This window comes from Musca domestica, unplaced genomic scaffold (assembly GCF_030504385.1).
Source record: "Musca domestica strain aabys unplaced genomic scaffold, Musca_domestica.polishedcontigs.V.1.1 32, whole genome shotgun sequence".
NCBI lineage: Eukaryota > Metazoa > Arthropoda > Insecta > Diptera > Muscidae > Musca > Musca domestica.
Genome location: NW_026712311.1, coordinates 3232585 through 3251668, shown reverse-complemented (window position 1 = coordinate 3251668; position 19084 = coordinate 3232585). Strand labels below are relative to the sequence as shown.

At 37.8% G+C, this 19084-nt stretch overlaps 7 protein-coding genes across 7 annotated transcripts; 3 read left to right on the top strand and 4 right to left on the bottom strand.

Moving 5' to 3' along the window:
- Nucleotides 1-3393: 3393 nt before the first annotated feature.
- On the bottom strand, nt 3394-6578 carry LOC101899405 (pre-mRNA-splicing factor ATP-dependent RNA helicase DHX16). The gene is made up of 5 exons (XM_005179717.4): nt 5988-6578; nt 5471-5924; nt 5186-5402; nt 4092-5124; nt 3394-4033 (listed from the first exon to the last, which is right to left on the bottom strand). The coding sequence occupies exons 1-5, from the start codon at nt 6329-6331 to the stop codon at nt 3406-3408; spliced, it is 2676 nt and encodes an 891-aa protein (XP_005179774.1). The 5' UTR covers nt 6332-6578; the 3' UTR covers nt 3394-3405.
- Nucleotides 6579-6762: 184 nt separating this feature from the next.
- On the top strand, nt 6763-9372 carry LOC101899056 (asparagine--tRNA ligase, cytoplasmic). Its single transcript, XM_005179715.4, has 5 exons — nt 6763-6921; nt 7086-7660; nt 7721-8013; nt 8330-8708; nt 8774-9372. Exons 1-5 carry the CDS (start codon nt 6888-6890, stop codon nt 9167-9169), a joined length of 1677 nt encoding a protein of 558 aa, XP_005179772.2. The 5' UTR covers nt 6763-6887; the 3' UTR covers nt 9170-9372.
- LOC101899224 (general transcription factor 3C polypeptide 5) lies at nt 9231-11365 on the bottom strand. The gene is made up of 8 exons (XM_005179716.4): nt 11196-11365; nt 10928-11129; nt 10753-10870; nt 10302-10563; nt 10016-10243; nt 9828-9956; nt 9559-9771; nt 9231-9501 (listed from the first exon to the last, which is right to left on the bottom strand). Exons 1-8 carry the CDS (start codon nt 11298-11300, stop codon nt 9373-9375), a joined length of 1386 nt encoding a protein of 461 aa, XP_005179773.1. The 5' UTR covers nt 11301-11365; the 3' UTR covers nt 9231-9372.
- Nucleotides 11366-11395: 30 nt separating this feature from the next.
- On the top strand, nt 11396-15161 carry LOC101887948 (DNA polymerase subunit gamma-1, mitochondrial). Its single transcript, XM_005179737.4, has 2 exons — nt 11396-14444; nt 14497-15161. The coding sequence occupies exons 1-2, from the start codon at nt 11536-11538 to the stop codon at nt 15149-15151; spliced, it is 3564 nt and encodes a 1187-aa protein (XP_005179794.2). The 5' UTR covers nt 11396-11535; the 3' UTR covers nt 15152-15161.
- Nucleotides 15112-16115, bottom strand: LOC101887784 (aprataxin and PNK-like factor). Its single transcript, XM_005179736.4, has 3 exons — nt 15955-16115; nt 15530-15696; nt 15112-15471 (listed from the first exon to the last, which is right to left on the bottom strand). Exons 1-3 carry the CDS (start codon nt 16017-16019, stop codon nt 15362-15364), a joined length of 342 nt encoding a protein of 113 aa, XP_005179793.2. The 5' UTR covers nt 16020-16115; the 3' UTR covers nt 15112-15361.
- A 251-nt stretch (nt 16116-16366) lies between these two features.
- LOC101887618 (translin-associated protein X) lies at nt 16367-17494 on the top strand. The gene is made up of 2 exons (XM_005179735.4): nt 16367-17115; nt 17164-17494. The coding sequence occupies exons 1-2, from the start codon at nt 16451-16453 to the stop codon at nt 17348-17350; spliced, it is 852 nt and encodes a 283-aa protein (XP_005179792.2). The 5' UTR covers nt 16367-16450; the 3' UTR covers nt 17351-17494.
- A 267-nt stretch (nt 17495-17761) lies between these two features.
- Nucleotides 17762-18850, bottom strand: LOC105261578 (uncharacterized). The gene is made up of 3 exons (XM_011292675.3): nt 18713-18850; nt 18215-18646; nt 17762-18155 (listed from the first exon to the last, which is right to left on the bottom strand). The coding sequence occupies exons 2-3, from the start codon at nt 18550-18552 to the stop codon at nt 17834-17836; spliced, it is 660 nt and encodes a 219-aa protein (XP_011290977.2). The 5' UTR covers nt 18553-18646; nt 18713-18850; the 3' UTR covers nt 17762-17833.
- Between the last annotated feature and the right edge of the window lie 234 nt (nt 18851-19084).

Sequence of the window (19084 nt, the reverse complement as noted above, 5' to 3'; positions counted from 1 at the left end):
TCCTTCTGGTACCTCCCCCACAAAGGGCCAAAGTTTTGAATAACCAAAACGATCATAAAACCCGAAATAAGCATCCGGTTCTCTTCAAATTACAAACATCACAATATTTTCATTAACCCAAGGTCTGGTGTGAAGATGGAATATATCGGTCTACTCTTTCTGGTACCCCTCCCACAAAGGGTCAACATTTTGAGTATCAACGAAGCCCATAAAACACGAAATTAACATCCGATTCCATTCAGATTTGGCACATCTCAATATTTCCATAAACACAAGATCTGTTATAAAGATGGTAAAGATCGGATCATTCCTTCTGGTACCTCTCCCACATAGGTTTCAATATTTTGAAAAAGCAAACGCTCAATGAGAGCGAAATTAGCATTAAACTCTCTTCAAATTTTAAACATCCAAATATTTTTGTTAACGCTAGATCTGTCGTTAAGATGACATATGTCTGCAAACCCCTTCTGGTACCTCAACCACAAAAGTTCGATATTTCCATTACTTTTATCTGTCCAATATAAAGTATAGGAAGTATACGATATAGTCCAAATCTGGAATGTTGTAATATTTATATCATACTTAGGTCAGATACGAAGTGGAAAATATTATCCAAGTGCTTTGAATAAACATAACTTAAGGCTGGGACTGTACATCTGTCCGCAAAACCGATTGATACTATTTTAATATTTTTTTCCTTTTTTTAAAAAAATAAGAATTTTAAAGTGAATATTAAATAAGACCTTCAGAAATTTTCTCCTTTGTCTGAAAAAATATATTTTTATAATCTCTTTGACAACTTTAAACACGTATTTTGCCTTAAAATCATCCGACTTCGATGGTCCTTTGTATAATCTATAGATGCTTCCAACTTAAAATTAACGATTTATTTTAGGCCGTTTAAAAGAAAAATCACAGCAATCATTACAGGGGTCCCTTTCCCAGGAGTATTTATAGTTTTTATCTTTCACTTGTTCTATAGGGTTCTCCTTATGAAGGCTATGAACATTTCATTTTGATAGGCTATAAAGAACTTTTTTGATGATTCATGAAGTCTTCGTGTGGATGAGGGAGGTTGATATGTGCGCATTTTAGGAAAAAAAATTTTAATTGGCATACTGTAGAAAACATGCTCTATTCCTAATATTTGTTCACAAAGTTCAACATTTTCTTTGAAACTCTCCTTACAGCTTCTCCGGTCCGGACTCCTCTGTAAAGATTCCATTAGAAAAAATAAAGCTTCTCCATTGCATTACACTTTGAGTAAAAGGAAATATACTAAACAGACATTTTACTTAACTTATTAAGAATAAAATTATATCTTCTCTAACTATAAACACAAAAAGAAAAACAAAAACATGAAACTCTAATTCTACGTGTCTTACATTTACATTATAAGTGTTATTATTAAAATAAAAATCAACAACAACAACAAAATATATAAATAAAAAAAATCAATTTATAAAATAACAACAAAATCTATTGAAAAAAAGAAAAAAACTCCTAAAAATGGCTAACAAATGCAAAAACCTAACCTATATTTATACTAATTTATTAACGAACACTTGAAAATAAACTCTTTAAGTAAAAAAAAAAAAACAAAACAAAACAATGGAGGCCGTATTTTTGGTTACACTGGAAAGCGGTAACCACAAATAGCCAATTATATCTGTAATATTTCACTCAACAACAACAAAAAACCAACAAGGCTTTTGTTATGAATTTTTTTATATTAAGTATTTTTCTTTTTTATTTTATGATACTTGTTGTTAAGTTTGTTTTTGTTTTCTAATTTTTAAGTAAATAGCTATGGGAAATTATTACAAAAAAATCATGGAAAACATTCGATTTTTTAAAAAAAAGAAGCATATTCTCGTTCATACATGTCTCCATTCATTTTTCCCATTGCTCCTTTTTATAAAAATTCCATTTTTTATTTAATCAAATTTTAAAATTATTTTTCTTTTTCAATTTATGTTTTATTTTTGTTAATCTATATGAATTTTGAATTTTTTGTACTGAACGATTATTTTTTGGTAACCAGTTCCATATTTAAGTTAACCTATCAAAAAAAAAATTAAATAAATATTTTAATGGAGGAATAATGTTATTTGTTTTTTTTTTTTTAATCTGACAGTCTTAATCCTGGGCCGGTTGGAACTGGGTTGTGCCAAAGTGTACTTAACTCGAATAAGCAGTTGCTCTTGTGGTAGCCGTGTCTTGTTGCCAAAACCTACTTACCTTCCCAATCTCTATTATCGGGTCAAATCGTCATTTTTTAGAACTGCACAACATTTACATCTTCCATTACTACTAAGTTGCAAAAACACAAGTAAAAATGCTGTAAGTTCGGACGGGCCGAACTTCAAATACCCTCCACCATTTGAATAGAATTTGGCAATTTTCAAAAAAAAAAAATCGTAAAAAATTCTGTTAAAATCTTAACAAGTAAAAAACATTAAGTTCGCCCGGGCCAAACTTTTAATACCCTCCACCTTAGGGTAAAAGAAACATTAGAAGAAATGTTGCAAAAACCATTAAAATGCCGAATATCGGGAGGTACCGTTATATGGGGGCTATACCAAAACGTGGACCTGTAATTACAATGACTCGCCACACAAACTAGGACCCGTTATGACCTACAAATACCAATTTTCAGACAAATCCGTGAAAAAATGTGGCAAAAATCATCAAAATACGGAATATCGGGAGGTACCGTTATATGGGGACTATACCAGAACGTGGAACTATAATTACAATGTTTTGCCACACGCTCAGGGACCCGCTATGACCTACAAATACCAATTTTAAGACAAATCCGTGCAAAAATGTGGCATAAATCATACCGAATATCGGGAGGTACCGTTTTATGGGGACTATACCAGAACGTGGACCGATATATCTCATTTTCAATACCAACCATCCTAGACACAATGCAAATAGCTCTGCTAAATTTTGGCGCTCTACGTCAAATAATGTGGGCTGTATCGTGATTTCAACAGACAGACGGACAGACAGACAGACGGACATCGTTAAATCGACGAATATTTAAGGATGTTACAAACGTAATGACAAAGTTAATATACCCTCCTTTCCAAGGTGGAGGGTATAAAAATACCAAAGGTAGCCATTATATTAGGGTCTTTACGACGACGTGGACCTACATAGGCAACTTTTCTCATAAGCCATTAAAATATTCTAATTCGAAACTTTGAAAAAAAAATTTGGCAAATAATGTTGCTAAAATCATCAAAATTCCGAATATAGGGAGGTACGATTATATGGGGACTATACCAAAACATGGAGGTGTTACAAACGGAATGACAAACTTAATATACCCTCCATACTATAATGGAGGGTATATGAGAAAATACAAAACAAAAAAAAAAAACATTTTCTTGAATTTCATTCGGTCATTGTAGCCCTCCCCTGGACCTTGGGCATTTTTTTATTTGTCGAATCTTCCAGTTCTTTTGCCTTATAATAATGTGGTGCTACTTCCAACAGCCATTTACTTTCAATTTCAATAACCTGACGCATATACTCTTTGGTGGTGAATACCAACTCATGATAGAGTACCCATCTTGGCAATTCCTCAAACAGTGAAGAATTTGGATGTATCATAACGGTTTGATTATGTTTTATCGTCTTATAATTGCCACCTTTCGAAAGACGTGCCACATGATAGAAATATCCCGCCGTTATAGCTTTACGAACATTTGTTGTTTCCGGCAGACATGAGACCATATCGATTTCGACACGTTGCATCAGGCCCACCAACTGCTCGCGTACATCTCGGGCCCGTTTCATTGAACGATATTGTATGAAATTCTCATAACACCACTGGGTACTGTAGTCGGTCTCAACCCATTGATTGTAGACCTGCATGAGACTCAGATGATCACCGTGTATGTGATTGAAGTTTTTTCGCGCCGTATCGGCATGTATGATTTTATCTTTGGGCCTGTAGAATATTGCACTGTTCACCGAGAGCATGGCAGCAATTGAAACCAGCTCCTCGGAACATTTGTATCTGGAAAAATTGGAAAGAAATTAAAAAACATCGAATTTGTACTTCAATGTCCACTTACTTTTCACTGGCCAATAACATTTTGCCCATCATTGGATCCACAGGAAACTCAGCCATTCGTCGACCAAGTTTTGTCAATTCTCCATGATGATTTAAGGCTCCCAGGGCGTAAAGTTGTTCCAATGCCAATACCAATGTTTCATGTGGCGGAGGATCCAAAAAATCAAAATGTATTAAATCATTAATACCCAAGGCCTTGAGCATAAGCACGGCATTACCCAAATTGATACGCTGTATTTCGGGCACAGTATTATCTTCCAATTCATGTTTGTAGGCCCATGCCGTATACAAACGGAAACATTTACCCGGTGCAGTACGTCCGGCACGTCCAGCCCTTTGATTTGCCGAGGCTTTAGAAATTGGCACAACCATAAGCGATTCCATACCGGTACGTGAATTGAAATTATTTTGCTTACAAAATCCCGGATCAATGACGTATATAATATTGTCAATGGTCAGTGACGTTTCAGCAATGTTTGTGGCCAAAATAACTTTGCGTGCATTCGGTGGGGTGGGTTCGAAAATCTTGGCCTGCATGTCACTGGGTAAATTGGCATAAACGGGTATTATAATTAGTTCCTTAATTTTGGAACCCAAACGTTTGACACGATCCGCCAAAACCTCCTGACACGTTTCGATTTCATCTTGACCTGTCAAGAATACCAAAATATCTCCCAGCGGTTGGGTGGCATGAATCTGTAACACCGACACACAGCATGCATCAATATAATCCGCTTCCGGTGCTTTTGTATAGAAAATGTCAACGGGATATCTTCGGCCAGGTATTCGAAAAATGGGTGCATCATCAAAGAATTGGGAGAACTTTTCAGCATCTAATGTTGCACTGGATATTAAGAGTTTTAGATCTGTACGGAAACGTGCAATATCTTTAACCAAACCAAACAAAATATCCGTATGCAAGGTACGTTCATGGGCCTCGTCGATAATCATTACACTGTAGGATCCCAAATCAGGCTCTGACAAAAATTCCCTATGCAGGGTACCATCAGTCATGTATTTGAGTATTGTGCGCTCTGGAAGGGAGGAGATAATGAAAAATATTTTTTCACTCATAAAATACTTGTCGTTACTTACCCGAGGTACAATCTTCGAAACGTATACTATAGCCCACCTCATTGCCCAGCTTTACTCCCATTTCCTCCGCAACACGGGCAGCCACGGACATGGCAGCCACACGACGTGGCTGGGTACAACCAATTTTCTTCTTGTCCTCTGTGAAACCTGCCTCCACCAAATACTGGGGAATTTGTGTGGTTTTTCCCGAACCAGTTTCTCCCTCAATAATGAGAATCTAGGACAAAATAAATAGTATTTAATCTGTTTATAATCCAGAAGTCTTTAATTTAATTTTCCCCCTACCTGATGTTCCTTTATGGCCGCAATCAAATCCTCTTTGAACGGATACACCGGCAATGATTTCTTTGTCTCTTCGATGGTCATTCGTTTCCGTTCGGCCTCGGACAACTCTGGTTCTTTTGATGTTTTATCCTTTGAGCCATCCATAGTCAGAGCTTGTATGAAATCGATTTGATCGTCCAACAATAGCTCATATTCCTCCTGGGCTTTTGCATCTTTGGCGCCAAATTGGAATCTGGCCGAGGCCAGTTGCTCCGCCTCCCATTTCTTTTGTTCCGAATGTGGAAGTTTTTCATTTTCATCAACCTCTACATATTCCTCTTTTTCGCCTTTTTTCAAATCCCTTGGCATGTGATACCTTTGGATGCGTTCCAACTCACGGGCTTTCTCATGCTCCTTGGCTATGGTCAGCAGTTGTTTTTTGTATTCACGTTCCTGTTTTTCTTTTTCCGTTAAACTAGATAAGAAAACAAAATTCAATAAGTTTAGAGACTTATTAACCTTGCATTCATTCACTTACACAGAATCCTCAAAGAGATACTCATCATCCAGAATGTCTGCCTCCAACTCAGCCACTTTATCCTCTTTTCTTTTCTCTAGATATTTCCTTCGGGATTCTATACGCAATTTTGGTAATATCTTATCCCTGTCTTCAAGTTCCAATTTTAACCGTTTGGCAGCCTCCTCAATGGCCTTGCGACTCGAGGAGGCTTCCATAATTTTCCTAGTACGTTCTTCATCTCGTTTCTTTAAACGTTCCGCAAACTCATCTCTTTCTTTAATATCTTTCAAGCGGGTTTCTTCTTCACTGTCCAATTCTTCAGAGCTACTGCTCTGGGCTTCCCTTTTCCTATTTCTGGACATGATTTACTTGGAATCTGGCTGCCTCTCTTTGCTTCTTAAACTACACAAAAAAAAACAAAGTAAACGTTAGTTCAATAGAGATGACCGGCAAATGAAAATAAACTCGATAACAAATTTATCGATTACTGCTATTTGCAGTAAGCGTATGGCAACGCCAAAGAATTAGTTCATTCCATGGTAGAAGTATTCTTCTACCATGGCTCATTCCAAGGCCCACGTTCGTTCACCCAAAAAGTGAACAACTCGGGATCTCTATTGCGTTTCTTATGTTTTCCATTCCCTTCTGTTTTCTCATTTCTACGTCGGTGCATTTTCTAGGTTTTACACACAGGATAATTTCCAGTGACAATTGACCATTCACAATAAATAAATTTATCGATAAAAAAGCGATACTGCTTTTTAAAAAAGTGATCGATTTGCTTTAACTGTTTGCCACCTCTATGACTCATATTCATTGTATTTATTCCGAAGGAACACGCTGATGAAATTTTAAAATATCTTGAGTCTTGGACAAGAAAACTTTTAACTTGAATTGAAGATAAAAATAAAACACAAAATGCCTGCAGAGGAAATGGCCAACTTGACACTGGGTAAGTCTAAATATCAAATACTTTTGCGGCATGTGCAACCTCGTCAAGACTACACGTTGTTGAGGTGGCACACCATACATTTGTCGGCAAAATCAATATGTGCAAAACCCCCCAATATATAGTATGTATCTATATGTGAATGATAACCCCTCGAAATCTTGTAGGAGCAATTTACACTTCCGAAAAGACGGGAAGTGATGACAGCGGTGATGGTTCAGAATCCAAACCATACAAAACAATCCTCCAAGCTATGCGTCATGCTGGCAAGGAACCTTTCCCTGTCATTTATGTCGACAGCAAAGATCCCGAAGCTGTCGAAAAATACGAAGTGGCTGCAAAATCACAATTGAAAAAAATCCAAAAAATTTGGGTACGCGAAAACTACAAGAGTGCCGACAAGGAGAAACGTGAAGCCGAAGATGCCGAGAAACGAGATAAAAATTTGGAAGAAGCTAAGAAAATTGTAATATCTGAGGATCCTTCATGGTCGAAGGCAGAGAAAATTCGCATTTTCGAGGGTGGTGACAATCGTGGAAAACGTGTAAAAATCTGTGGTTGGGTACATCGCCTCAGACGTCAAGGCAAAGGTTTGATGTTCATTACATTGCGTGACGGTACTGGTTTCTTGCAATGTGTCTTAACGGATCGGCTGTGTCAGTGCTACAATGGTCTGACATTGACCACTGAATCGTCGGTGCAATTATTTGGTACCCTAAAACCGGTGCCAGAAGGTAAATCTGTAAGTAAAAATAAATTGTTTTATACAAACCCATATAACCCATACTTGTTGTGATTATAGGCTCCTGGAGGCCACGAATTGCATGTCGACTATTGGGAACTGATTGGTTTGGCTCCCGCCGGTGGTGCCGAAAGTATACTCAACGAAGAAGCACACCCGGATGTACAATTGGATAATCGCCATATTATGATTCGTGGTGAGAACACCTCGAAAATTCTTAAAATGCGTTCTGTTGTCATGCAAGCATTCCGTGACCATTATTTGCAACGTGGTTATTGTGAAGTCACACCACCAACTCTTGTTCAAACTCAAGTAGAAGGTGGCTCTACTCTCTTCAAACTGCAATACTTCAGGTAAGAAAAGGAACTTTAAAGACTCCTTTTGGTATAAATTATCTATACAAGATATACGGATGGTATCATTAAGAGTATCTGAGGAATATCTTTAATTTATGTTTTAGAAGATCCATAATTCAGGTACACAAATCATTGAGGCACTTTAAAGTCTTTTGAAGTTAATCTATTTCAGATAGACAATATGTGATTCTTCCATCTATAGACCATGTGTTTTATCTTATCAATAGAATATCCGTATAGATTCGCTTATATGTACAAATTAAAAGTAACTATTTATTAAATAATTTTATTTTTTTTTTTTTCAATTTCATAGCGAGGAGGCCTATCTCACACAAAGTTCTCAATTGTACTTGGAGACCTGTCTGCCCGCACTTGGCGATGTTTTCTGCATTGCTCAAAGTTATCGTGCTGAACAGAGTCGTACTCGTCGCCATTTGGCTGAGTATACACACATTGAGGCCGAATGTCCCTTTATTACATTCGATGATTTGTTGGATCGCCTTGAGGATTTGGTATGTGATGTTGTTGATCGTGTTTTGAAATCACCTTGGGGTCATATTGTACGTGAATTGAACCCAGATTTCAAACCTCCCACTAAGCCTTTCAAACGCATGAACTATGAAGATGCCATTAAATGGTTGAAACAACACAATGTCACAAAAGATGATGGCACATTCTATGAATTTGGCGAGGTTTGTATAAAAGTCACCAATACTCTAAAAAGAGATATACTTAATGGAGTTTTCTTTCTCCTTAGGATATTCCCGAAGCCCCTGAACGTAAAATGACCGATACAATTAATGAGCCCATTATGCTGTGTCGTTTCCCCAAAAACATTAAATCCTTCTATATGTCTGCTTGCCCTGAAAACTCAGAGTTAACCGAAAGTGTTGATGTCCTTTTGCCAAATGTGGGTGAAATTGTCGGTGGCTCCATGAGGATTTACAACAATGAAGAATTGCTCAAGGGTTATGAACGTGAAGGAATTGACCCCAAACCATACTACTGGTACACCGATCAACGTATCTACGGTGCCCAGCCCCATGGAGGTTATGGCCTGGGTTTGGAACGTTTGCTCTGCTGGTTACTTAACCGTTATCACATTCGTGAGGTATGCTTGTATCCACGTTTCTTGGACAGATGCAAGCCTTAAATTCAACTGCGATTAGGAACGCAACGAAACATTTATAAATTTAAAACAGCATTTATACAAATTGGTTACATAAAAAAGTATAATTTATAATATTAGGTAAAAGTTGCAAGCAACCAGATACCACAATAATTTCCCCCTCCATACAGCATGAAAGCTTACAGGAAATGCTTAAACAGAAATAAAGATATTTCACCCAATCGAAATCAAGTTGTTTTGGGATTATCCTCTTGTTCCGTTTGAATGTTGTCCAATATCTCTTCAAGGTTTTCGTCGTTCATATAGTTTTCTTCTTCGCCCTCCTCATATTCCTCATCCTCGGCATCATCTGGATCCTATAACATGATTGCAATTTTAAAAATACCTAAGTTTTAAATGTTGTAATTTCATACCTCATTTTCATATGAGTCCACTTCGGCTAATATTTGTTCCTTACGATAGTGATTCTTGAGAAGTTCCTTTATGGCATTGCTCACAATTTGCCGTACTTGATTGTCAAATCCCTGTGGCAACCAGCCGGACCGTTCATTGCACATAGCACCCGCCATGGGTGATGGAATTTTTTCCAGCATTTCTTGTATCTTGGGCATTCGTATGTCACAGTACTACAAATGAGGTTAAGATTAAGGCAAATATATCACATACATATCTCATGACTCACCCGCATTATACATTGTCTAGATCTGGGTAATTTGTGTTCATCAAAGTACGGATAATTAATGTCCTGGACCAAGGTATTCATTTCATAGTTCTCTAGCTTTTTCTTAATGGTTGTTTTGCGGTCGGTTACCTGTGGAAAATCGCTCATTAATTCAACGTACATCTTGAATCTCACATATCAAAACCCACAAATTCCGATACTCCAGAACGAAATCTTAGACGAAAATCAAAGGTTTGGTAGTAACGTGAATTGAAATCTTTACGCGGATCATAACCATAACGAACATATAATGTACGCCAGGGACCAGTTGAAAAATAATACGCCAACGAGGGTATAATACATTTTAATTTGTCTGGTGTCACACCCGATTCGTAGAGTAAGGCTATCCGTGTCCAAATCGGACATTCTTCAAATAACTAAAAATAGCAAAGTTTTAAAATTGAATTTTTTCAATTTCTGTAGCACATGACAAACCTTTTTGACCTTTTCCAACTGTTCATCGGACACATATTTAACTTTCATTTTCTTTACTATTTGTGGATCTGGTCGCGTTGGAAAACTGTCGGTCATATTAAATGCCACAGTATCACGTCCCTCGTAACTGGATTTGGAAAGGACTCCCAATGTTTCATGCATACCATCTTCTTTGGAAAAATCCCCTCGAAACATCGCTGTATGAACTGTATCCATTCGGGCGAATATGGTTGGCAAGGATATGACGGGAACATCCTCACGACTGGAAATTAGAATGTACTTTTAAAGGTGTTTCCTGCCCAATATCAATTTGATCTTCCCAAAGAGAATATCCTTATAGAAATAACATGCCTCATTGATTTTTCTTCATGGTCTTCTATTAAAAACCATATTGGTCTCTGTCAGACTGGTTCCAAACATTTCCCAATTATCCTATATTAACTTGACTTACTTATAATAGTCCAAATCTATAACCGAACGAGGTACAATCGAGTCCAAAGCCATTTTCAATTCTCCACTATTCTCCTTGGGATCCGGTGCAAATGGCAAATACTGGAAATCACACAAATCTGAAAATAAAAGAATTTGAATCAAGTTCATAATAAATTTTGAAAAATATAACACACTTTCGAAAGTAAAACTCTTTGTTGTATATCCTAATATTTTAACCACAAATTGTGGTGGTTTATTTGGATTGCGCTTAGAACGGCGAACCTTGATGGATAACAAGAGACCGGCCCGTTTGGCAACATCACCACATAATGGTTTATTAAATGGATTTTCTGGATGGAAACGTAGCTCCAAACGCTTATTCTCGCCACCCAGTGCCTGTGGAATAAAAATGGAAGTTGTTTAATAAGAACTCTAGAGAAAAATCTCACATTTCCACTTTACCTGTGACACCTTTGTCAAGCCACCCAAAGTGGCGATCATTTTGTCTGTATTCTTAACCAAGCCTGGGTATTCTATTAACTCATATTCATTTAGTTCTCTGGCCATCTCAAATAAAGTTTTTTATTCAATTTTCACAAGTCAAGTTTTTCCCCGATCATCCACATTATTCTGAATGTCTATAAACACCGTTTTGATGGTGTTGCCATATTTAATCTTTTGAACGAGCGAACCCTATTACATTTTTTTTTCGATCTAGTAATCCCTATTATCAGCTGCAACAGGTTATGTTTTGGCCCCCTTTTTCTAAACAAAGAAAGCCGGGAGAGGACAACATTGAAGGATGAGTTCCTTCCGATTTTATTCCAAAATAGCGCCAAAGGAAATATATCCGCGGTCAACAATCAAGATATTTCGTAGCAATAAGAAAGTGGAGAAGCAGCCAATCACCAAAGCAAACACAAAACCCCCTCCACAGGAGGCAGTTGCAAATGCGACAATATCTGCAAAAGAAGACACTAAACCAACAAAAACTCAGACCCATGAGACAATTCCTCCAAAAGAAGAACCAAAACGGACAACAAAAGGAAACACAGTAGCAAATAATGTATTTAATAAGGTTCCCAAGCCACGAAACAGTGAATATTATGAAAATCTGGTCAAAATTCAAATGCTCTCAAGTGGTTTGCACAAACAAATATTTCCCAATTCGAGACGAGATGATACCTCAAATATTTCCAACACCAAGGAATCAAAAATTAAAGAAGATTTACAGCGACATGGTATTGATATTGAAAGTACCGAAACACTGGAAGATGTAGATTTGAAATTACCACCTCTTAAGGGGAAAAATATTGAGGAACATTTCATGGAAATTGGCAGGGAACAGGTGAAAGCCTACAAGGAGCTTCTAATGCCCTTGGTTAATATCAAAACTCTTCCACGTAAACCAGAGAAATGGTCCTTACAAGAAGGCTGGACAATATATGATCCTGGGACAGGTACTGGACGTTCCATAGATTATCCCCAGGAAGACGGTCTGGTGTTCGATGTGGAGGTATGCCTGGCCGAGGGGCCAATGCCGACGCTTGCAACTGCTGTCAGTGAAAAACATTGGTACTCCTGGGTCAGTCCACGACTGGCTGCCGAGCAGCCCGAAATGAAAGTAAGTCAAAAAATACCCCACCACACAACAGATGAGTTAATACCATTGGGTCGGAGAGGACCAAAAATTGTAATAGGCCACAATGTCTCCTATGACCGGGCTAGATTAAAGGAACAGTATCTTTTGGAAGATACAAAAGTCCGTTTCTTGGACACCATGTCCTTACACGTGTGTGTCAGTGGTGTTACAAGCTATCAAAGAGCCCTGATGAAGTCCAAAAAAGAACCCGCTCCCGAGGATTTGGAATGGCTGAGTCAAAGCTCTTTGAATAGTCTGACGGAAGTACACCGTTTGTATTGTGGCGGTAAGCCAATAGACAAAGAAGAACGCAATATTTTTGTGGAAGGCACATTGCAAGATGTACGCCAGGAATTTCAATCTCTGATGACGTATTGTTCAAATGATGTGGCAGCCACTCATCGTATTTTGCAAAAATTGTTCCCCCTATTCGAGGAAAGATTTCCACATCCTGTAACCTTGGCTGGTATGCTGGAAATGGGTTCAGCCTATTTGCCGGTCAACAAAAATTGGTTGCGTTACATAAATGAATCTGATTTGGCCTATGAAGATCTTAGCATAGAAGCAAAATACCATTTGGCCAGTAGGGCAGATGAGGCTTGTAGTCTAATGGAAGGGGAAAAATATAAGAATAATCTATGGCTATGGGATGAAGATTGGTCTACCCAAGAGCTGAAAATGAAGAAGCCTCCCAGTAAGAAATGTCAAACCAAAGTGGAAGTGGATAATCCATTTCCCCCCGATCAGGAACTCAGCGATGAGGAAAAACGTTTGTATAAGAAATTTCAATATTTATATGAAACAAAGTCCCTCTTACCGGCTCGAAGGCCATTATTACCCGGCTATCCTGCTTGGTATCGGAAGTTGTGTCAAAAACCACCCAAACATGATGATGACAGCGATTGGAAACCAGAGCCCACGGAAATAAGTACTGGTATGCAAATTGCTCCAAAATTACTTTCTTTGTGCTGGGAAGGTTTTCCCCTACATTACAATCGCGAACATGGTTGGGGTTTTTTGGTACCCTTCACCACAAAACATTCTGAAGACGATGAGATGCAGGGTTCCGTGCGAGTACCCATCGAAGAACTTGCCAAACAATGTCCCATACCGGATTTTGCCCGCAACTATGCCTCACAAGAAGAAAGTGAATATGCATTTGATAATTTGCACAAAGAGTTGGATGCAAAATTGGGAAGACGAGACTTCTATAGCAAAGCTCCCAAGAAAAATCACACTGAAGGTCTATACAAAGGCTCCGGAGTGTGGTGCAATCAAATCCTGGACAACTGCTGTTTCTTTTTAAAGCTACCGCACAAAAATGGCAAAAGCTTAAGGGTAGGCAATCCTCTATCCCGGGATTTTCTGAATAAGTTTTCGGAAAATGTGCTGACCAGTGCCGACTCGAGTAGCAATGTGGCTGGTCGTATTATCAAAATAGCTCGCATGATGTCATATTGGCGTAACAATCGTGATCGGATTATTGGACAATTGGTGGTATGGCTGACACCGAATGAACTACCGGATGGTTTAAGAGCTCTGGATTATGAATATGGAGCAATTTGTCCACAAGTCGTGACATGCGGTACACTAACGCGTCGAGCTATGGAACCCACTTGGATGACGGCCTCCAATTCCCAAACCGAACGTATTGGTTCCGAGTTAAGGGCCATGGTGCAGGCTCCACCAAATTACAGAATAGTTGGGGCCGATGTGGACTCGCAGGAGCTATGGATTGCCTCGGTTCTGGGTGATGCCTATGCCTATGGCATACATGGTGCCACCCCTTTGGGTTGGATGACCCTTAGTGGCACCAAGGCGAAAGGCAGTGATATGCATTCTATAACTGCCAAAGCTGTGGGCATTTCCAGGGATCACGCAAAGGTTATAAATTATGCCAGGATTTATGGAGCTGGACAAAATTTTGCTGAAGGTTTGCTCAAGCAATTTAATCCCACATTTTCGTCAACTGAGGCACGTTCCAAGGCTATGAAAATGTTTGCCATTACCAAGGGCAAAAAATCCTATAGGCTAAGAAAAGAATTCCAGGAGGATTATGAAAATAGGAGGTAAGAAAGTCCATATAAAAATTGTTATATTATTTCATGTGTACATTTCCAGCTACTCCGGTTATGAAGCTTTGAAATTGGCCTCTTCGAACAATCGTGGTGTGGAAGAAATGTTTGAAAAAGCCCGTTGGGAGGGTGGCACAGAAAGTGCCATGTTCAATCGTCTGGAAGAGATAGCCAGCGGTGATGAACCAGTAACGCCTTTTCTAAGCGGTCGCTTGAGTCGTGCCCTAGAGACAAATGGCACATCCGATGAAAATCGTTTTCTACCCACCCGCATCAATTGGGTGGTCCAGAGTGGAGCTGTGGATTTTCTGCATTTAATGTTGGTTTCAATGCGTTGGCTTTTGGCCGACAAGGCAAGATTTTGCTTAAGTTTTCACGACGAATGTCGCTATTTGGTTGAGGAGAAATATGCCTATCAGGCAGCATTGGCAATGCATATTACCAATTTGCTGACACGGGCATTTTGTTCCTCACGGCTGGGTTTGACCGATCTACCCATGTCGGTGGCATTTTTTTCTTCCGTCGAAGTTGATACGGTATTGCGCAAGGAATGTACCATGGATTGTGTGACACCATCGAATCCTCATGGTCTGAAGGTGGGCTATGACATACAACCCGGTGAAAGTTTGACTGTTTACGAGGCCATTAAAAAGTCGGGTGGTAACGATTTGACCAAGTGGCAGTGGATCAGCTACAAATAGTACTTTTTTTTATTCGATAACATAGTTTTTACAATGAAATTTGTTGTATAATTTTAGGTTTAAAATTGAACTGCAAATATATGTGTTATGGTCCAATAAGGGACCTTATTGTTAAATTATAAATAGATTTATAATTAAAAATGGAATATCTAAGAGGTATGAATAAATAACACTATTTACAAGTATCTAAACATAAAGGCTACGTTCATCCTACTCATCTTCTTCACTGGGAACATAATCAGATCCACTTGAACCTGCAAACGGATCAAAATCACTATCGTCTTCCTCGTCGTCATCAAGATATTGGTCGCTAGTCCTAGCTGAAATACAGAGGACAATAACAAATACATTTATTGATTATTGTATTTCATAGCTTACCAACTGGCCGAGGATGACGAAAGTTTCGAAAATGGTCAGCATTTTTTCTATAACAACGCCGGCCATATTTACATTTAGGAGCCCCCGCCACCGGTGATGGCATACGCGGCACTTGATAGTCTTCATCTCCAGGATGGGCTTTTTCCACACGATGGTTGGGATTTGTTCTAAAATGAAAGTAAAGTTATTTTAAAGCCTTTAAATGTCCGGATAAATCGCCAATGTCGTATTCTTATTGAATTGGATTGATTGTATATCCAAGCATAATTCCATTAGACTCATTGGAATTTGATGTAGGTAAATAAACGTCGATTTCATTGTTGATATTGGTTTAGCACTTGTTTTATGTTGTGATGAAATTCCAATGACTGGCACGCATGGATTTGGCAACGAGGTTTTTGTCTAATACTTTCTTTATTATATACCTATAACATTCCTGTCCATATTCGCAGGACGGACGTGCCACTGCTTGAGTACTTGATTCACCCATAATTTCACAAAAATCCCTCGCAATGAGATTTGTTTACAGACTAGAATTAAATCAAAGTAAGGGGTGCTTTAGACTAGACGATTGCATATTATCGATTATTATTTAATAGTCAATTAAAGTCGATAGTGGTCTCATCGTACCTTTGCCAGATCCAATTGGATTTGTTTAGTGCAATTGATTTCCAAAAAATTTACGAAAATACCGGGAAACAATAATTCACACATAGTTCCACAAAATTCCCTCGCAATGAGAATTGTTTACAGACTAGAAGAAAATCAAATTAAGGTGTGCTTTAGACTAGACGATTACATATTATCGATTATTATTTAGTAGTCAATAGCACCCGGTAGTGTTTGTCATCGTCCCTTTGCCAGATCCAATTGGATTTGTTTTTAGTTTGGAGCAATTGATTTCCAACAAATTTCACGAAAATGCCGGGAAACAACGGACGCCATCATCAATTTAAGAAGAATTTCAAGAAAGACCGCCCCTTAATCGATGAAAATAATCCCGTGCTAAAAGCTTTCCAAGCATATGCCATTGAATTGGATGCAAAACATGATCGCTATGAACGCATTGTCAAAATGAGTCGTGACATTACCATTGAGTCGAAAAGGATCATCTTTCTGTTACATTCCATCGACATACGTAAGAATAACAAACAAAAGGTATTGGATGAGGCCCAGACGCGTTTGGAAAAAGTGATAACCTGCAATTTCAAAGCCATTGCTGAAGAATTGCATGACCATGATCCATATCAATTTCGTGGTGCATATTCTCCGGGTCTACAAGAATTCATCGAGGCCTATACCTTTATGGAGTACATAAAATATGTTGAAAACGAGGAGGACTCAAATCAGGGAGAAATGATTGATTGGAATGGACTGCAAAAGAAAATGACTTATCCAGCCGGGGAGGATAATGCTGATCAATCCAACAGCGTGGAAAAGTCATTCTTTGTCGATCCCAATGAATATATTTTGGGTGTCTCTGATCTCACCGGAGAGCTTATGCGCCGCTGTATAAATTCTTTGGGAAGTGGTGAAACTGATACTTGTCTATCCTGCTGTAAAGCACTGCAGAAATTTTATACAGGGTAAAATTGAAGTTCGAACATTTTCATCTAACATTTATCTTTTTGTAGTTATTTCAGTATAAATGTCCGCCGATGCCGTGAGTTGTCACGTAAAATTTACACAATGCGCCAGAGTGTTTTGAAGGCCGAAAATGTTTGCTACAACGTCAAGGTTCGGGGTGGTGAAGCAGCCAAATGGGGTGCCATGTTTGATGGTAAATCCATTGGTGATGATATTGATGAGGGATTTTTCTAAGCAATCAACAATCTGCGGAATTTTTTAAAAATATAATTTTAAGTCTTTTTATTATTCTTTGATATTAACGTTTTTCACCAAAACTGAATTTTTTTATTTTAACATTAATGGAATAAAAACTCGCCCATGGTCCAAAATATCGAACTTTTTAAGAAACTCTGAATGTTTGGCTTAAATCTTTAAGGTAAAGATATTAGCATATGATGGAAACCAAATCGAATGGGTATAATATATGAATCGCCATATATGTCTTAATTATTTTATTTAAATAAAAAAATATAAAACAGTCTTAACTTTGGCTTATTACAAATCGGGTCGAAATGGCACCAAGATAGCCTTTACATTCCGGAGAGTCACGCATAATAGATCCGAAAGGGAAATCTTTTCATTTTACTGTGAACAAAAACAAAGTTCATGTAACGAGGCATTTATTTAAAAATATACTTAAAAGATTAATTACAAAACGTACATTAAATAATGAATTTAGCTTTCTACAATCTGATTTGGCTGAATATTCTCCTCATTTCCTTCTTCAGGAATACCCAACAATTTCATTTGTAAACGTAAAATTTCTGGCTTGGCAACTACGAGTTGTTTGCGATAGTCGCCTAGTAGCTCCATTAAATATACACGTTTGTCTTTTACTTCATGTATTTGCTGACGTAATGACTTATTCTCCTGCATAACTTCGTCCAGTTGCGTTTGCTGATACTTCAATTGAGCTTGTAGATAGCGTAGACGTTTCTCCTTGAACTGCATTCGTATAGGCAATGTACGTTCCAGTGGAGTTTTATTATCCAAGTTCCTAAAAATTTTTTATGAATTGAAATTGAGCTTGTTCTGTCACATCAAATTAATACTTACCAACTGTGCCCCTCATAGGACTTGAATTTCTCCTTACACATTTCCAATGAAATTAAAGCCTCCGAGACTCCAGCATTATGCCAAAAATTATTCAATGTATTGATCATTTGTTTCTGCAGATTATTGCGTACACTTTGGACGATTTGTTCACGATGTTTGAGAACGATTTTCTCTCTTTCCATTAGAGTTTTTGCAATTGGTTCTAGGTGGGACTCCTTTAAGCCAGTCCACATTTCATTGTATAACCTTTCGTATTCTTGGCGGACATTTTCACCAAAATCTTGCAATTTTATAAAATTATCTTCAACATTCTCGATTGTTTCTAAATTTTTTGACATTTTTATATGCTCCTCTTGTGTCTCTGGATTACTTTTGCACAACTCCCTTCAAATTGAAAATGCCCGCTTTGATGTGCCGTTCACTTGCTGTTCACTGAAAGAAAAAAATGAACCAGTAATATTTTTGATAACATTTTCAAAGGACAAATTTCATATTCACCAAATTTTTAAATTTTATAAAATTCTCTTCAACATTCTCGATTGTTTCTAATTTTTTGACATCTTTTTTTGTACGTTAGGCCTTTTGTATTATTTTCTATACTTTGCACAACTTCCTTCAAATTGAAAATTTCCGCTTTGGTGTGCCATTCAGTTGCGGTTCACTGAAAAGAAAAAGTGAGCGAGTTCAATTTTTGATAAGTTTTTCAAAGGATTTGGGGAGTAGTTTTACGAAATAGAAAAAAATTGTGTTTTGTTAATAAAAAAACACAGACATATTAAGAAATGTGTGGTTATTAACATAAGTTCTCAATTTTGTATTTATACAATTTAATTATAAGCGCTGTTGTGAACACAGTTAGTGAGAGAGCAA

Bases quoted from the DNA above. Each gene is read 5' to 3' on its own strand.
- LOC101887618 (XM_005179735.4), top strand. From the start codon at position 16,451: ATGCCGGGAAACAACGGACGCCATCATCAATTTAAGAAGAATTTCAAG. The intron at 17,116-17,163 runs GTAAAATTGAAG...ATCTTTTTGTAG, and splicing joins CTGCAGAAATTTTATACAGG to TTATTTCAGTATAAATGTCC.
- LOC101887784 (XM_005179736.4), bottom strand. From the start codon at position 16,019: ATGGGTGAATCAAGTACTCAAGCAGTGGCACGTCCGTCCTGCGAATAT. The intron at 15,697-15,954 runs GTATATAATAAA...CTTTCATTTTAG, and splicing joins TATGGACAGGAATGTTATAG to AACAAATCCCAACCATCGTG. The intron at 15,472-15,529 runs GTAAGCTATGAA...TCTGTATTTCAG, and splicing joins TCGTCATCCTCGGCCAGTTG to CTAGGACTAGCGACCAATAT.
- LOC105261578 (XM_011292675.3), bottom strand. From the start codon at position 18,552: ATGTCAAAAAATTTAGAAACAATCGAGAATGTTGAAGATAATTTTATA. The intron at 18,156-18,214 runs GTAAGTATTAAT...AAAAATTTTTAG, and splicing joins TCCTATGAGGGGCACAGTTG to GAACTTGGATAATAAAACTC.
- LOC101899405 (XM_005179717.4), bottom strand. From the start codon at position 6,331: ATGTCCAGAAATAGGAAAAGGGAAGCCCAGAGCAGTAGCTCTGAAGAA. The intron at 5,925-5,987 runs GTAAGTGAATGA...TTTCTTATCTAG, and splicing joins TATCTCTTTGAGGATTCTGT to TTTAACGGAAAAAGAAAAAC. The intron at 5,403-5,470 runs GTAGGGGGAAAA...ATTTTGTCCTAG, and splicing joins CGGCCATAAAGGAACATCAG to ATTCTCATTATTGAGGGAGA.
- LOC101899056 (XM_005179715.4), top strand. From the start codon at position 6,888: ATGCCTGCAGAGGAAATGGCCAACTTGACACTGG. The intron at 6,922-7,085 runs GTAAGTCTAAAT...GAAATCTTGTAG, and splicing joins AATGGCCAACTTGACACTGG to GAGCAATTTACACTTCCGAA. The intron at 7,661-7,720 runs GTAAGTAAAAAT...TTGTGATTATAG, and splicing joins CGGTGCCAGAAGGTAAATCT to GCTCCTGGAGGCCACGAATT.
- LOC101887948 (XM_005179737.4), top strand. From the start codon at position 11,536: ATGAGTTCCTTCCGATTTTATTCCAAAATAGCGCCAAAGGAAATATAT. The intron at 14,445-14,496 runs GTAAGAAAGTCC...GTACATTTCCAG, and splicing joins GAGGATTATGAAAATAGGAG to CTACTCCGGTTATGAAGCTT.
- LOC101899224 (XM_005179716.4), bottom strand. From the start codon at position 11,300: ATGGCCAGAGAACTAAATGAATATGAGTTAATAGAATACCCAGGCTTG. The intron at 10,871-10,927 runs GTGTGTTATATT...TTTTATTTTCAG, and splicing joins AAAGAGTTTTACTTTCGAAA to ATTTGTGTGATTTCCAGTAT. The intron at 10,564-10,752 runs GTAAGTCAAGTT...TCTAATTTCCAG, and splicing joins ATAGATTTGGACTATTATAA to TCGTGAGGATGTTCCCGTCA.